General features: G+C 38.9%; 1 protein-coding gene across 6 annotated transcripts in view; it reads left to right on the top strand.

Annotated features, from left to right (window-relative positions):
* Positions 1–9,460, top strand: part of ATP2A3 (ATPase sarcoplasmic/endoplasmic reticulum Ca2+ transporting 3) — a 153,295-nt gene extending 143,835 nt beyond the window's left edge. For 3 of the 6 annotated variants that reach the window (XM_081314137.1, XM_081314139.1, XM_081314140.1), the window contains 3 exons: positions 589–706; positions 1,553–1,670; positions 4,099–9,460. In XM_081314137.1, coding sequence (XP_081170263.1) covers positions 589–706; positions 1,553–1,670; positions 4,099–4,118 — 256 coding nt within the window. In that variant the 3' untranslated portion in view covers positions 4,119–9,460. Of the gene's footprint in view, positions 1–588; positions 707–1,552; positions 1,671–2,897; positions 2,936–4,098 lie in introns of those variants that run through there. The other 3 variants (XR_014024654.1, XM_081314138.1, XR_014024653.1) reach the window with 3 other exon arrangements.
* The last annotated feature ends 8,399 nt before the right edge of the window (positions 9,461–17,859 follow it).

Consider the following 17,859-nt stretch of genomic DNA (forward strand, 5'->3'; position numbering starts at 1 on the left):
ATGTGACCTTTTTTAAATAATTATGTAGCATCTGTGTGCTTTGTACGGTTGTAGGTGTTGAGCCATCAACTTTGGATAGCATACAGACAATCCTTGACTTATGAACACAATTAGAACCAGAATTTCTTTTCCTAGGCAAAGTGGCTTTTAAGTGAGTCATGCCTGATTTTATTACCTGTTTTGCTACGATTATTAAGTTAATCACTACAGTTGTTAAATGAATCATGTGGTCAAGAAGTAAATCCAGCTTGCTCCATTGGCTTCCTTTGTGGCAAGCTGGCTGGGAAAATTGCAAATGGCAATCACTTGATCTGGGACACTGCAACCACCTGAATTTTGATCCCCATATGATCATGGGGATGCTGCGATAGTCATAAGTGTGAGGACTGATCGAAAGTCAATTGTTTTCAGCATAACTTTGAATAATCAATAAACAAATGGTTGCAAGTCAAGAGCTACCAGTAATCGCAATTGCTTAGAACTGTCCCCCTTGCCTCAAATGACATAGCGAGAACGTATTGTGTATGTAGATGCCTTCAGAATGCTAAGGAATTGGGGATGCCTGATTAGTTTCTGTCTCCCCTACAGTGTGTCTGAAAACCAGTCACTGCTCAGGATGCCTCCCTGGCTGAACATCTGGCTCCTGGGAGCCATTGTCATATCTATGGCTCTGCATTTCCTGATTCTGTACGTGAAGCCGTTGCCTGTAAGTAAAGTCCCTTGTGGCCAAATTGGATTTAGAAGGATCTTACTGAGCCATATCCTGCCTCCACTGCTCTCTTTGGATTCCTGGTGGCAACAGTGGGCAATGTTGGTCTCAGGATCCCAGAAGCAGGATATCTGATCACAGTTGGGGGAATTCAGGTACCAACATTGCCAAAACTCGGCAGTAAGGCTCCCTCCCTTTTTGAAGCAGCAAACACACGAAATGAGAACCTAAAGCAGTCTTTCTCAACCTTGGCAAATTTAAGAATATAGACTTCAAGTCCCAGATTTCCCCGCCAGAATGGCTGCCTGGGGAATTCTGGGAAGTGAAGTCCACCAGTCTTAAAATAAGGTTGAGAAACATTGGTCTGAAACAACAAAATAACGTAAAAATGCAAATGAACCCTGGCTGCACCCAGTTTTGGGTAGCCCACGCCTCTTCCCCCAAATGTTAGATGTGGCTCCTGATTCCAAAATTTTGCCTATCTTGAAATTTCTTGGTATTTCAGCAAGGCTGGGTGTCTTCAGGTTTTTCCTCTCTTGGAACGCTATAGAAGCAACAACATTCCTAGACTGAGCTTTGAAGGTAGTAATAGCAATATACTGCTTCATAGTGCTTTACAGCCCTCTAAGTGATTTACAAAGTCAGCATTTTGTCCCCAACAATCTGGGTTCTCTTTTTACCAACCGTGGAAGGATGGAAGGCTGAGTCAACCTTCCACCGGTAAGAATCGAACTGCTGGCAGTCGGCAGAATTAGCCTGCAATACTGCATTCTAACCACTGCGCCATCATGGCTCTTGAAGTAAGGTAAAGGATGTAATCCACATCATTTTCTTATCTTGCAGCTGATCTTTCAGGTGACCCCACTTAGTTGGCCTCAATGGGAGATCGTGCTGCAAATCTCTTTGCCAGTTATCTTGCTGGATGAAGGCTTGAAGTATCTCTCCCGTAACCATTTAGATGGTGAGTGCCCTTGCGGCTAGATTGCCCATCAGCTTTGTGACTTGTTAATTGTGTTGATGTAGGGTGCAGCTTGAACTGCAAAAGTAGAAGACACCCTGTAAAATAAATACCGAAGCCCAAACCTTCCTGATTTAATTAAGATAATATCTTAAATTGTAGTCTTCTGCCAGCATCAATTTCCAGAGCAATGAAATTCATTTATTTGTTTGTTTATTTATTAAATGTATTTGCCGCTCACCTCGTATCCAACTCTGGGTGGCTTAAAACATAAAAGCATTAAAAAAACATTAAAATCATCAGTCATAGAAGCACAGCAGATAAAATCATGAACAAATACAAACCATTATCACTAGGTGAGAAAGGAAGGAGCCAGACACACAGGGTGGGGAGATGGGATTAAGTTTTAGTTAATCAACCACCTCCAGTATGAAGTTCCCCCATTGGGTCCCCAAGTCATCTGGCAAGGCCGGGTCTTAAGGCCCTTATGTAACGTCAGGAGGGTGGGGCCAATCTCACCTCAGGGGATAAAATGTTCCAGACCGCAAGAGCTCCAGCAGAGAAGCGCTTTCTCCTGGACCACCCCCCACCCCCCCGCTGAAATAACTAAAGACATGGGATGGGGAAACATTGATTAATACCAGCCAGCAGTAATTCTTACAAGAAAGCAACTAAAGAATGATAATCCTCATTAAACAACCGCTAATTCAACAACTGTTCAAAGTTATAATGGCCTTAGAACTGGTCCTTAAATTTGCAGCCACTGCAGCGTCCCTGTTGTCATGTGATCACAATTCTGGCAATTGGCTCACCATTACAACAGTCTCAACATCCCTCAGTCACATGATCACCATTTGCCAACTTCACAGCCGACTTCCAACAAGCAAAGTCAGTGGGGAAGCTTACAGGAGGTTATAAGTCACAGTCATGTAATGTTGTGCTTAACAACCACATATGATTTGCTTAACAACCACAACCAGAACTGCCACAACGGCTGTTGTAAGTTGATACAGTCACATGACACCATGCTTTTTGAATCTGTCGCTTAGCAACAGAGTTCCTGTCCTCATTTGCCATTGCTAAGCAAGGACTATCTGTAAGTTATTCAGCTGGCATTTTAAAAGGTCTGGTAAAATTAAATGATACTTAAATGGCAAGGCTCTCCTTAGAGGGAGAACTTAGAGAATAGGAAAAGTTTATGTAGGACTCTCACATACATTTTCTCTACAGGTAGTTCATGACTTAATGACCACAACTGACCCCAAATTGTGAGTTGTCATGTGAATCCCTGCAATTGTTAAGTTAGCAACACGGTTGTTAAGTGAATCTGGATTCCCCATTGACTTTGCTTGTCAGAAGGTTGCAAAAGTTGATTCCATGACCCCAAGACACTGCAAGCATCATAAATATGAGCCAGTTGCCAAGCTTCTGAATTTTGTTCACGTGGCCATGGGGATGTTGCAAAGGTTGCAAGTGTGAAAACCAGTCAAAACTCACTTTTTTCACTGCCATTGTAACTTTGAATGTCACTAAATGAACTTTTGGAAGTTAAGGACTACCTGTATATGAGATAAGATGTGTTTGTGTGTAGTACATTTGGAGGAATTGTGTAAATCTCCAAGATTTACAGAAGAACCCCAGACTGAGAACAATCCAGACATCAAAATCTTAGTTTTTGCATTTTAGTAATACATTACTTTTGTCCCATTTGTAGAACCAAATTAAGAAAGAATTTAGAGCACTTTCCAGCACTAGAGGGTTCTGCAGTGGAGTTTGTGGCCCTTAATGTTTCCCATTAAGGGACGCGGTGGCTCAGTGGGTTAGGACGCTGAGCTTGTCGATCGGAAGGTCGGCAGTTTGGCGGGTCGAATCCCGAGTGCCGCATAACAGAGTGAGCGCCTGTTACTTGTCCCAGCTTCTGCCAACCTAGCAGTTCGAAAGCACGTAAAAATGCAAGTAGAAAAATAGGGACCACTACGGTGGGAAGGTAACAGCGTTCCGTGCGCCTTTGGTGTCTAGTCATGCCGGCCACATGACCACGGAGACGTCCTCGGACAAGTGCTAGCTCTTCGGCTTTGAAACGGAGATGAGCACCGGCCCCTAGAGTCGGAAACGACTAGCACGCATGTGCGGGGGAACCTTTATCTTTACCTAATGTTTCCCATCCTTATCAAGTTAGTTATCTTGAAATAGTGACTGCTTCATCTATCGCATTAAATCATGATTTGTTCAGCTATAATTCACCGAGCAAACAAAAGTAACTAGGTTCACAGCATACATTATTCCAAAACTTTAGGGCATAAAGTTTGAATCTATTTCAGATGATAAAAATGTTTTCTACAAAGAAACTCTTTTCTTTTGTTATTGAAAAGAAAAGTCAGTGCAAGCATTAATTAATTTTTAAAATGTTGTTTCCTGTCCCTATCTCCAGGCAAAGAGATCAAGGAATGACCAGCACAAAAGAAACTCAGTTTCTCCGCAAAATGAATCATAAACTCTTACCTGGGACTAAAGAAATTGCATGCTTGCATTTCCAAAAGACATCAAGGAATATGCATGTTTTTGAAGTCTCGGACTTAATGCGGGTGAATTGTCAAAAGAAATGAAAAACTGATAATTTTTGTTTTGTTTTTATTTTTACTTTTGTTATGTAGCTGGATTTTCCCCCCCTGTATATAGTTGTGCAAATACTGGACAGTTAAATTATGGCTGGGGAGGGGAGGGTAAAGTTTGCTCTTTAATGGAGGCAAACCTTTAGATGTCTGCTTCTGAAGATTTAATTCCTTTTTTTTAATCTTTCCTTTTTTTGGCACTCTAAGAACTGCATTTTTCTCTAGAAACAAATTGTTTCTGGGATATTCTATGGTTCCTGTCAGAAGTAGCCACTGGTGGGATGAATCTATCCTTCACCAACAAGACCCTCTTTGACATAGTCCTGTCAGGTTTTATAGGAGATAGAAAATACCACATGACGTGAGGTAGCCTATCAGATTTTTTTGAGAAATATGTTTGACCACCCAATTGGCTACTGTATATTCATCATATCTTACTGGAGACTGGCTGCTGAAATCATGCTTGGCTTTGCGTAGAGGCCTACATTCTAGAATTTGAACATGGCTACAATGCTTGTGCTTGCAGGCATATGACAAAGAGGGCAGAAAAGCTCAACATACCCTTAACCATCTACTTCTGCTATGTTTTGTTCTTGTGGGAAATGTTTTCTCCACCATTTTTTTCAGAGCTTTATTGTGTGGAGGAGGATCTCCGGCTTCTTCTATACCAGAAAGCTGAATTCATCAGTAAAGATCCAGTGTGGAAAGCTGGTATTTTGAAAGAAAGATTCTAGTCTGGCCATTTCTCTCTATCAAAACCCCACTTTGTATATAAGATATTGCCCTGAGACAGATCTACCCATGTTTGCGTGACTGTAGACCATAAATACAGTATATGGAGATGTCTCATTAGAAGTCAATTCATTGATCCATTTATTGCAGGTGTGTCAATCCGCAGCCACATGCAACCCTGGACAACTAGAAACACAGCCCCATAAGATCATAAACTTTTAATATTATTATGTGATTTTTAGCAATATTTTATATACAGTAACTATATTACATGTTTTGTATGCTGCCCAAGACATTCAGTGCGGCTCAGGCAAGCCAAAAGGTTGGACACCTATATTTTAGCCTATCTGACTGGTAGCACAAATCTGTGGGTTATCGTTTTTCTCACTTGCTGCCTGAAATCTTTGTAAATGGAGATATTGGAGGTGGAATCTCTGCATGTCTACAAAAAAACTGAAATATTTTGCCACTGAACTGAAAAGCTACCTTTGGGTAAACTAATGAGTCATCTTGGCTAGTACTGTATTAGTTTCTATGTGAACTATCCAGAGTAGCTTTCAAATATATAATTGGGGTGCCATAAGATCAGAATAATCATAATAATTACTTCCTAACAAAGGGACAGCATGATTTAAGTGTCAACATTCCCTCTGTATAGTTTGTTCTTAACAGATCTCTCAAGAAGAAAAGCTGTCAAGCAAACCAAGAGTCTTGCACTGAAAAGGGTCCAGATAACATTCATGGATGATATGGTAAAAGACAGAGCAATTCTGACTCTCCATATCCTAAGAGACACAGGACATTTATGCAATTTAGCTTGTGGTCTTTGAAGATTTAAGGGGTGCAAATGTCTTCATTTGGGGCAAGAGTATGCATTCTCATTAGTTAACAAACCTGGCTGATTTTCAGGCCAGGTGCCCAGAACTGTGATCTGTGTAACCCATAACTCTTACAGCTGTAACAGGGAAGATTTGATGGCATGGGTGCCTGACTTTAATTTCTGACCATGGATTTCCATGGAAAGCTTCACACTTCAGGTGGGTTATTCTCACAACAGCAGCAGATTTAGGGATGTGGAGAATCTTAAGTGATGAATCCCAGCCTTTGGAAATGAGATGTGATTTCAGAAAGGTCATCTTGAAAGTTGTTTTTGCAACATGGCCAAGGGTTTTTTTCCCCCAGGAAAAAAAGGTAGTCCCACAGTAATATTAACATGAAGTGTGGCTCTCCTGCCTGACAGCTTTTTTTAAAAGAACAGTACCTAAGAGCAGATGATAATTATGGAGGAGGAGGAGAAGAATTGTTAGAGTTCTCTCTCACCTTTTCTCCACTATTACAAGACCGCTTACCTGAGCTTCTCAATTTTACTCTTTGAGGGGCTGGGCTGGGCTGAGGGATAATGATTATCCCAAAGTCAAGCTTCCATGATTGAGGGGGACTACGCCAACTTCATACACGTCCAGTGTCCTAAAGGTGCTTTTCAAGAGGCAACTGGACTTTCTTTGTTTTTCCTTGAAGATGTTTCGCTTCTTCAGTTCAGTTCAGCTTCTTGGATGAGAAGCTAAGCGTCCTCAAGGAAAAGCAAAAGAAAGTCCAGTCGCCTCTTGAAAAAACACTTTTGGGACAGTCATGACCTGGATGAATGAGAATCTCCATAGATATTTAATCTATGTCCAGTGTATGTTGAGTTCACTTCTCTTTTTTTGCGCACAAGAATTGCTTTTTTAACTGAGCATAATTCTAAAGGCAGGTAGCTTTAGAGGACTCTAAAGGCTTTTTCCCACAGCTGTTGAAATGCTTCCCACCCATATCTGAGTCAGCAGAAAACAGGCAAAATATTGACTGACTGTCTTTCCTCTTTTTTCCCCCTCACTGGCAATCATCTGCTTTTCTGGAAAATGAGGATTGATAAACCTTCCCCGAGTAGGGAAGAAAATGCAACTTTAGCAGCACTGTATCTAAGGATGGTTTAAGAATATGTCATGGGGGCTGGGAATAAGATTCCGACAACATCAAGGGGTCAGGACATATTTATGTAAGAGGAGAAAAGCTCCAATCTTCTTTCCTTATTTGTTTTTCTGCTTCCAAGTTCTTATGGTTATTGGCTGTCACATGTTTTGGCTTATTGAAATAGATGCTTCCTGAGGCTACTTAATATATTGAGCTTTAAAGGTATGTTTGCACTGTGCATTTAAGCCGACTTCAATCTTTCTTTATTCTCACTTTTGATCTACAAACACCTGGAAAATGAAATATGACAGAGCAGCAGAGGAAGAAATTTTCTGCACACTGCAGAGCTTCTATTCCTTGTATTATTTGTCTTTGTGTGATTGGTTTGCTTGCTTGCTTATTTCTCTGAGGGAATGAGATTGAGTTTACATAAGTTTTATTCCACAGTAAATGTGCTTTCTGTGTTACTGAATGGGGAGGGGGCAGTTAATCATGAAGCCAGCAAGGCATCATAGGAATCTAGATATTTGCAGTGCCAACTCAGGGAACTTTGTCTGCCACTTCCATGTGTCCTGTATGTGGGCAAAGGTTTGCCTTGAAGTATTTGGAGTTCTATCATAGAGGTCTTTCATAATTAATTGTGCATCATTCCTTGTGAAGAAGAAGATTGTGTATACATGCTGTATGAAGCTTCCATCTCCTGACATTGTTTTCTTTTGTTTTTTAAAAAAATGGTGTCTTGAACTATTGAGACACATTTCAAACGTTTCCTATCAGTCTTCTTAATAACAGCAGTAAGGATCCAGGAAATTATTTCAAGCAGGGCAGGCGTATCCATGGGGTGCAGAGGGATTAAAAAAGAAAAATTAAGTTGGTGGTTATGATTCCTCCACTTTTGCTTTATATCTGTTGTGTCTACAGATATAAAAAGGGCCCAGGGATTTAACATGAATGTGTAACCATCTTCTTGGTTCTTTTTAACTCTCACCATCTCTTTCAGTTGCCCCTGGAGCAAAGGGCAGAATTGTGAATTGTGCATAAGTGTGAAGGCATTTAGTCAAATGTTCAATAAAAAATTTTGGTAGATGAAGTTTCCTAATCCCTCTACGTCTTTGTTAATAAAAGCTGCATTTGGTGAGATCTACATCTGTCATGCAATAGGAAATTAAAATCACAGGCATGTTCTGTTCAAGACACAAAAGCACTGCTTCAAAAGGTGATGCCACCTGTTAAATATGTTGTGTTTCTGATCCTAATATCTTTCTTTTGGTAACCTTGTTCATCTTCCAGCAGTTTTAAACCATCTTGTCTGGAGCAGGGATGACTTCTATTCCCAAAGGGCCCGTTTCTTTTGAAAATCAAAACTGGAGAATCTTTTTGCAGTTCTCCTTGTATCTAACGTTTTCAGCATCTTCTCTAACAACAAGAAAACCTACAGTCCCCGATAAAGTCTCTATGATACTTAATCCAGTATCCAATATGGACAACATGTGATATATTTGTTTGTTACCATGCATCTATATTCCGGGAAATATGTCTCTTTGTACATAGGCTGAATAGAGATGGATAAACTTGTCACTTCTGATTTTGTTTGGTTTCTTTTTCTTGCTGTAGTATCATGTTTATTTTACCCCATTTCACCTTGATGAATAATTTTAATTAAAATGCCATAAGAACATTTTTGTACACTTTTTCCCCAATATGCATGTTTTTGCACATATTTTCTTAAATTGCTGGACTGCATCAAAATCTTTGGGAATGTGCAAATATTGACATTTTTGACATTATGGTTTGTGTCTGGGTGGGGAAAGTATATATTTATGCTGTAAACTGAAGAGATTTTTCTTCCATTCTTATTGAATGCCACTGTCCATGTGATGTTTGCAAGATTGAATGATCTCCGTTTCCACAATTCAAGGTTGTTGTTTTTTTTAAAAAAAAATGCTAAAAATTTGACAAAGTCCTGAAATTGTTATCTATTTAAAAGAAAGAGAGCCCACATTTTCAGCTAATTCACAGATATTATTTAAGATGATAATTCTTTAGAAACCACATGCCACCTTTCTTCCTTATCACCAGCATTGTATAAAATAAAATATTTCCAAGGTGGGGAACTTTGCTAAGTCTTTGGGAATGTATAGATTTAAATATACTACTGAGCTGGTTGAGCTGTACAGAAAAACCTTGCATGAAATATTGTTAATGTATTTAATATATACTTGTAATCAAGAAGTTTTAATATGAAGCTTTGGGGAAAAGATCACCTTTATAGATACGTGTGGTTACCAGAAAGTTTTAAGAAACAGAAAGAAAACATATTCTTCACTTTCTAAATGTGTCATGTTTCTTTTGTTCTATTGGTGAAATCTTTGGCTTTTCAGTAATTTTTTCAGAATAATTAATCCTACTTTTCAGTCCCTCTTCCCCCCCATCCCCACACACCCATGATGTTCATTTTCAGAAGTTCAGCTCCTCTCTAATAAAAGGTTTACCAAACTATCAACAGTGAAAAACTGCTACAAGGATTTTTTTCTGCTTTATAGTAAAAACTTTATCCAATGAATAAATGATACAGAAATTCATAATTCCAATCTATTTTGTGGTGCAATGATCCCACCTCGAGTGCTGGGTCCATGAGGATTCTGAAAAGTTCAAGCTTCTGTTAAAATCAATTAACACAGCTTGGAATGGGTCCAAGGTTCTGGATCCATTGATATCAATTTTCCAAACCATAATTAATAAACTGTTAGGCATTCAAATAAATCCCACAACAAGGATTTGTTGAAATGTTACCAGCATTTTGAGGAAGCTAACAAGAGGGACATTGAACATAGAGGGGAAAAATACTATTAATGTGAAATACATACACATGTATAAGTTGCATAAACCTTAATGCTTAGCAGTAGAACAGTTCACCTGAGGTATACATTATAGAGCAATTCTTTAGGAAGAGAATTCTGGGTGTGAAAGTTATCTGATTACACAAATTATTTAAGAAAATTAACACACGGACTGTGAACAGCTCCAAAGGAATCTTTACAAACTGGTGTATGAATATTAAAATAGTAAAAGTGGTTCAGTGTTAAAGCCTGGGCAAAATGTACATACTGTATCTATTTAGCAGATCTCCAACAGACTCAACAATTATGCAGTAACAAGTATTAATTATAATAATATTAGTAACAAGTGTTTGGGACTCAATTCCTCTTCAAGTTGGAATCAGTTACCACATAGCATACCTACAGATTCATTAAAGACTTGAAAGCAGAGAAAACACATATATGATTTGTATATAAGACAAACTTGATAGAATAGCTATTATTGTAGAAGTCGCAAACAACACTCAGAGGACTGAAAAAAATGGTGAAATTCACTAGAGACAAACACTAAGCTTTCATTTAAGAAAAATAAATCCAAAGAGCAGATACAGGGTAGGGAATACCTGACTTGCCAACAGCATGTGTAAAAAAAACATGGGATTTAATTAATTAATTGGAAATTAGTTACAGTAGTTGATTGTTTTGGGACAGCAAAATACAATTTAAAACTTCCCTGCCAACATCAGTAGAAAAATAACATTTTATCTCATTTTTTTATCTTTTTCACACATGGGTATCTTAGACCTGGGAAGCATTACATTTTGACTCTTATTTACATAGAGGACTAGTTGATGATGAACAATTAAATACAGTTAAAGGAGAATATTTGTAACTCGGTTGAAATGAGGGGTCCTTGGTGCTCTCTGAGCTTGGCTTTCTTGCAGGTGTTTCATTACCCAAACTAAGTAGCATCATCAGTGCTATTACCTAATTTGGGAAATGAAACATCTGCAAGAAAACAAGCAAGCTCGGAGAGCATCTAGGACTCCTCTATTAAATACAAATAAATAAAACTTAGTAATACAATTAATACAATGCAAATATAAATATATAGGGACACAGTGGCTCAGTAGGTTAGGACACTGAGCTTGTCGATCAGAAGGTCGGCAGTTTGGCGGGTCGAATCCCGAGTGCCACGTAGCAGAGTGAGCGCCTGTTACTTGTCCCAGATTCTGCCAACCTAGCAGTTCGAAAGCATGTAAAAATGCAAGTAGAAAAATAGGGACCACTATGGTGGGAAGGTAACAGCGTTCCGTGCGCTTTTGGTGTCTAGTCATGCCGGCCACATGACCACGGAGATGTCCTTGGACAAGTGCTGGCTCTTCGGCTTTGAAACGGAGATGAGCACCGGCCCCTAGAGTCGGAAACGACTAGCACACATGTGCGGGGGAACCTTTACCTTAAATATAAATATAATGAAGTAATTCTATAGCTGCATTAATTCTAGGCACTTCATCACTAAAACTGCTCCTGAATATCCTATTCCAGAGTAGTAAGTCACAAGAGCTACCTGTGTTAATTTATTTTTTAGATACCCTGGTTAGCTCTTGTCCCTTTCTTTCGCCTCTTTTTATCTGTCCTTTTATCAGCTTCCTCTCTCTGCTCTTAATTGCTCCTCCTTTATTTCTCTATTTCTTTCAATTTTCTTAACCTCTTGGGCTGCTATTTCAACAAAAAGATAGCTAGTCTCTATTATATTTATTATATTTATTTTTTTAAAAAACCATTTATAAAGTGACCCATCTTACGACAGTGACTCTGGGAAGCAAACAAAGATTAAAACTACCATCACAATATAAACCCACAATGCTCTGGTTAAACAATAACCCCCAAAACAAAAATCATATCAATAGAGCTTATATAACTACCTGACCCAAATGCCTGGGAGAACAGCCAAGTCTTCAGAGCTTTACAAAAAGTTAACAGGATTGAAATTATCATAGTGAGCACTAGTGTTCTGTGACTTGCTAATCAGAAATTTGCTTTTTTGCTATTAAAAACCTATAGTTCATCTATCACTGCCTCTCATTCCAATATTCACACTGCTGGCTCAAACACAGAAGTCATTCAAAGAAAACAATCAGGTGATCAAGAAAAGGCAAAAAAAAAATCTGAATGAACAAGCCTCACTGAGGATAGGCAGAAATGTTTACAAGGAAGAATATAGTTTACAATTGATGATAATGGCCACAGATCTCTACAGCATGCTGTTTCTCAGCCTTTCCGAGCCGGCAAAAATATAAAAAAAAACCATAAAGACATAAACAGTGTGATAGTTCCTGTCTGTCATTAGTCTGAAGGGAAAGGGAAGTGCATTATGTTAAGATAAATTGAAGCAGGAGAGGGAAGAATAACGATTTTTTGTGCTGGAGGAAATTTGGTCAGTTGAAAACTCGAAGAGAACTGAATGAAGAGGTTGTTCTAGAATAGATGGGTGCAAATGGGGTTAATTAGATTAGTCCTTCTAACCTGAAAGCATTCATTCCAACCTTCATAGTAAATACCATTTGTTTTCATTGTTCCTCAAATAGACATTCTGTTTTTAAGACTGCATACTTTTCATGCAGCCGATCCAATCCACGGTTTCTCCAGATATGGCTGGAAAAAACTCTTGCCTAAAATTCTGAAGCTGCCATTCATATTTGGCTAAATTTAGAATTTGCCAATCTAGTTACTTCCATCTTCCTTTTTTTTCCAGTTCTATGCTTACCCCATTTATTTTTCCAATTACTTCTTCCAACTTGCAGCTTGTCAAAAACCCCAAGGGCAATGGAAAACTCTTTTTTTCCCCCATGATCAGTTACAAGACACATGCTGTCTTATATGCACTATTAGAGCAAGCATGTATTGAAGCCATGCTAGGATATCCTATGCAGTGTATGCCTCCCAGCATACACAAAGGACAGCACAGCAGGAGGCTGATGGTGCAGATCAGCAGAGGGGTTGGACAGCTCCGGGCAATAACTGCTCACTCAGGATAAGCCTATGAGTTAAGCTGTTGACAGCCCCAGGTGGGAAGCCAGGATCTACACCCATTGTCACCTGCACTGGCAGGAAGCCCAGGTTTGAACTGATTGGATGCCATCCACCTGGGCAGGTACAAATAGACGCCAGGCTTCCCTGTTTCCCCAGTTCGTTCTGTTCAGAATAAACTCATCTCCACCCCAGCTCTGTGTCCGTCTCTATGTGAAGCACGCGACTTTGCATCCTAGTTTCAACTAATTTATTAGAACATACTCTACAGATAACAACATATGAAATTCTTGGTGTTCTCTGAGCTTGGTTGTTTTCTTGCAGAAAACAATTAGGTAACATCTTCAGCGCTTGAAGCGACAGGGGTTTGCTCTCTGTCACAATCAACTGGCTTCAATCAACACCCAAATAAATTGGGATTAACACCAGGATTAATACCAGACTAACAATCAAAGAATAAACAAGAGCTTAATCGAACTACCAAGAAGAAAGTAACACTCCCACCAACAATGAGCGGGCAAGGTGCTGTATATAAACACAAAGCAAACCCTGTTTCATTCTAGCACTGAAGATGTTATCTAGTTAGATAATGAAATGTTTGCAAGAAAACAACCAAGCTCATAGAGGACCAAGGACTCCATATTTGGGAGATTTTAAAGAGCTCTTTATAGGTGAATCTCAGCTTTCCAGTTTCCAGCTTTGAACGTCTATGGATCATAATATCTTGTGTTGGTTTTCACCATACGTGTCAATACTTTATTCGGATCTCACATATTTTCTTTTTGTTTGATATTTCAGTTCCTCTCTCAAAGAAATATCATATTTATCAGCACCAGCATGCAATCAGATAAACATTTTCTTTACTTTGTTTCTGTTTATCAGCTCTAACGTTTGCCAGTTAATGGTTTAATCTGGGTTCTTGAACTCTCTTATCTTGTTCTTCCTTCCCCTCAACTAGAAACAGAAGGACAGAGAGCATTGTAGGGTTCCTACAGAGTATAGAATATAGATAGATACACAGATGTAAACATACCAATAGATCTCAACTAGTACTGTTAATCAATTCCACAAAATGATCACATTATTCAAATTTGCACTATTCAAAGAGATTTTTATGGAAAATAGGGTAACTGGTTCCAGCTCAATTGAACCTCAGTGAAAAATTTTAAATATAAATTTTTATATGTATATTAATGAAATGTTACAGTAAAAGATAAAAATATTTAAATTTATGGTTAACATAGTTATAGAGTAGTTGTGGAAAGCAAAATAAAAGCAAAAAAAAATTCTACTTTAAGTTTAGGCATTCAAATATTTTGTCCTACTTTAGTGTTGCTATGACCTTGTTCATGTCACGCAATTAAATCAAATTGTTGCACTAATATTATAATAAGCATTTTCTTTTTGAAACTTGGACTGTTTTATTTTGATGGAATCTTCCTTTTCTCCATTTGCACATACAAAGATAAGCATGTCTGAAACCACAACCACAACTGCGCATATGCCTCAGTGTCACATGCGCTAGCTTCACATTAAGAGCCTTGGTGGAGCAGTGGGCTAATGCCTCCTTAAGTAACACCAGCTGCCTGCAATTAGTGCAGGTTCGCATCCCACCATGCTCAAGGTTGACTCAGCCTTCCATCCTTCCGAGGTAGGTAAAATGAGGACCCAGATTGTTGGGGGCAATTAAGCTGACTTTGTAATAATGCCGCTTGGGGTGTGTGCGAAAGCCCTAATAAGCAGGCATATACATAGAATGAAGGCTACTGCTAAGTTTGTAAGCCGCCCTGAGTCTTCGGAGAAGGGCGGGATATAAATGGAATTAAAAAAAAAACTGTATGGGTCACATGAAATGCAATCTGGTATCAATTTAAAACTTGCACTAAATCAAATATCACATTATTTGAACTCAAATAGTTCAGATAACGTGACCTGCCTATATTAATAGTTCAAATGGAACGGCTTGCCTTCAGAAATTGTGGGCACTCCATCACTGGAGGTTTTTAAGAAGAAACAGGACAGTCACTTGTCTCAGATGGTATAGGTTCTCCTGCTTGAGCAGGGGGCTGGACTAGAAGACCTCCAAGGTCCCTTCCAGCTCTATTCTATTCTAAATACAGTGATTTGCCTGTATTAAGATGGCAAATATACTTTCATATGTTCACTGAAATCTTCAGATCATCTAATACTTTTTAAGGTATGATTACCCCTCATCTAAATGGTTGTTCCACCTTTCCAAACATTAATCCCTGATCTTCATGAGGTTTCCAACCCAGCTTCTTAACCTGCCCATCCCAAAACACATACATTTAAAGTTGTAAACATTCATCAGAAGTTTGGTGTAGCATTTGCACTGTGGTTCCTTGGTACTATAAATATGTATATTGGTTATAAATGGAAGTGGAAGATGTGGAGAAGCAGATGAAGTAAAAACTGCAGTTAAGAAAGAATGCTCTCATTCTGGAGATAATTTTATAAATTCTCCTGGTTTCCATACCGTTCAGAAAAAGGAGAATGCAGATTACTCAGAACAATAAAGAAGAATATTTGTAGTTCAGGGTTGAAATGAGGGGTCCTTGGTGCTCACTGAGCTTGGTTGTTTTCTTGCAGCCGTTTCATTACCCAAACTAGGTAACATTATCACTGCAGTAATGAAACGCTGCAAGAAAACAACCAAGCTCAGAGGGCACCAAGAATCTAATGTCAGAAAGAAGGTGAAATCTGCTAAATCCTAGCATAAAAGGAATATAGTACAGTACCCCTGTCCACATACAAGACAGAGGACTTAGGATGACTGAAAGGAAAGAGCTGAGACAGCAGTCAAAACAGCCAATGCAATGCTAAACTGCATTAATATTTACCATTTAATATATTAATATATATTACTATTTAATATATCAGTGATTTAATATATTGGTGACCTGGCTCAGTAGCAGTAACTAAGAGATGGATCTTGGAGTCCTAGTGGACAATCACTTAAATATGATCCAGCAGTGTGCTGCAGCTTCTGAAAAAGCCAAAGCAGTCCTAGGCTGCATTAACAGAGGATAATAATAATAATAATAATAATAATAATAATAATAATAATAATAATAATAATAATAATAATGATGATGATGATGATGATGATGATGATGATGATGATGATGATGATGATGATGGAAGGGACTTTGGAGGTCATCTAGTCCAACCCCTTGCTCAGGCATGAAACCCTATACCATTTCAGACAAATGGCTGTCCAGTCTCTTCTTAAAAACTTCCAGTGTTGGAGCATTCACAGCTTCTGGATGCTGGTTAATTGTTCTAAATGTCAGGAAGTTTCTCCTTAGTTCTAGGCTGCTTCTCTCCTTGATTAGCTTCCATCCATTGCTTCTTGTCCTTCCTTTAGGCCCTTTGGAGAATAGCTTGACTCCCTCTTCTTTGTGGTAGTCCCTGAGATATTGGAACAGTGCTATCATGTCACCCCTAGTCCTTCTCTTCATTAAACTAGACCAGGGATGACAAACTGCCGGCCCATGGGCCGGAGCGTCACGGAGAAACTGCACCCATCCCATTTTTGGCAATGGGAAAAAGTTCCGATACGTCGCGCGACGTCACGTGACGTTGCGAGTTTGACATGCCTGAACTAGACATACCCAATTCCAGCAACCGTTCCTTATTTGTTTTAGCCTCCAGTCCCCTAATCATCTTTGCTGCTCTTCTCTGTACTCTTTCTAGAGTCTCAACATCTTTTTTACATCATGGTGACCAAACCTGGATGCAGTATTCCAAGTGTGGCCTTACCAAGGCATTGTAAAGTGGTATTAATACTTCACGTGATCTTTTTTCTATCCCTCTGTTAATGTAGCCTAGCAGTGTGTTGGCTTTTTTGGCAGCTGTAGCACACTGCTGGCTCATATTTAAGTGATTATCCACTAGGACTCCAAGATCCCTCTCACAGTTACTACTATTGAGCACAGTACCACCTATACCAGTGATGGCGAACCTTTTTGAGTGCCCAAACTGCAACCCAAAACCCACTTATGTATCGTCAGGTGCTGGGGTGTGTGGTCCAATGGGTGGGCGTGGCTGCGGTGGTAATGGTAGACTGGGTGGGACTAAATAGTTCAATCAATCAATTCCAAATTTGCAAGAACTTTTTTTTGCCCGCAAGAAGTTGAAATTGATTGCTTGATTGAACCTTCTTTTTTTTCCCCACATGTCAGCAGAGGCCTAAAGCAACAAGGTTTTATAAAACCCAGCTGAAGGCCTAGGACTGGGGCGACGGCGCGCATGCCCACAGAGAGGGCTCTGCATGCCACCTGTGGCACATGTGCCATAGGTTCGCCACCACGGTCATATTTGCTTTCAGAAGAGTTGGTGACTTCAAGTGACATTTAAAACCCAGCTCTACAGACTGTGTACGGTTCCCTAAGCATTGGTTCTGCTATTTTTATTAGGATGAAGTCACATTCTTAAGTATTTTTATTTCCCTTTTCCAAAATTGAATTTGGCTGCCTTGAACAATATCTCTTTTCTTGACAATGTTTTGGCATTATTTGTGAACTTATTGCCCTGTTGGTTCACATTGTTCTGACTTGTTTTTACATCCCATCAATTTCATCTGTCCAGATAGCTGTCTAGTAATGCCAGCACTGGTCCTAGTCTCTCCCTACTCATACAAAGTTTTACAATTATAATATTTTACAATTCTAATCATATATTAAAATTCTGAATCAATAATGCTTTTTTATAAATTTCTAATGCTAACATTTTAGAATCCCTCATGCCAGGAATATTATGTTGATTATCTAAAGTTACTTTAATGTCACATTTCTGTTATTACATGTCACTGATATTATTGCCGTGGTTGTAGTTGTTACTTCTGTATACCATATGGAGTAGCTTTGACTAAAATGGTTTACAAGAAATAAATCAGCAGGATAAAGGAAAAATGTCACTTAGACACAACAGAGTCAGAAGAGGCAATAGGATTTTTACTAGCATATACCTTTTCCTATTTTCTGTGTAAAAACTAAAAAGTTTAAGTTTAAGTTTAAGTTTATT

The sequence above is a fragment of the Vipera berus genome, assembly GCF_964194415.1.
Source record: "Vipera berus genome assembly, chromosome: 1".
In the NCBI taxonomy this organism is placed as follows: Eukaryota; Metazoa; Chordata; class Lepidosauria; order Squamata; family Viperidae; genus Vipera; species Vipera berus.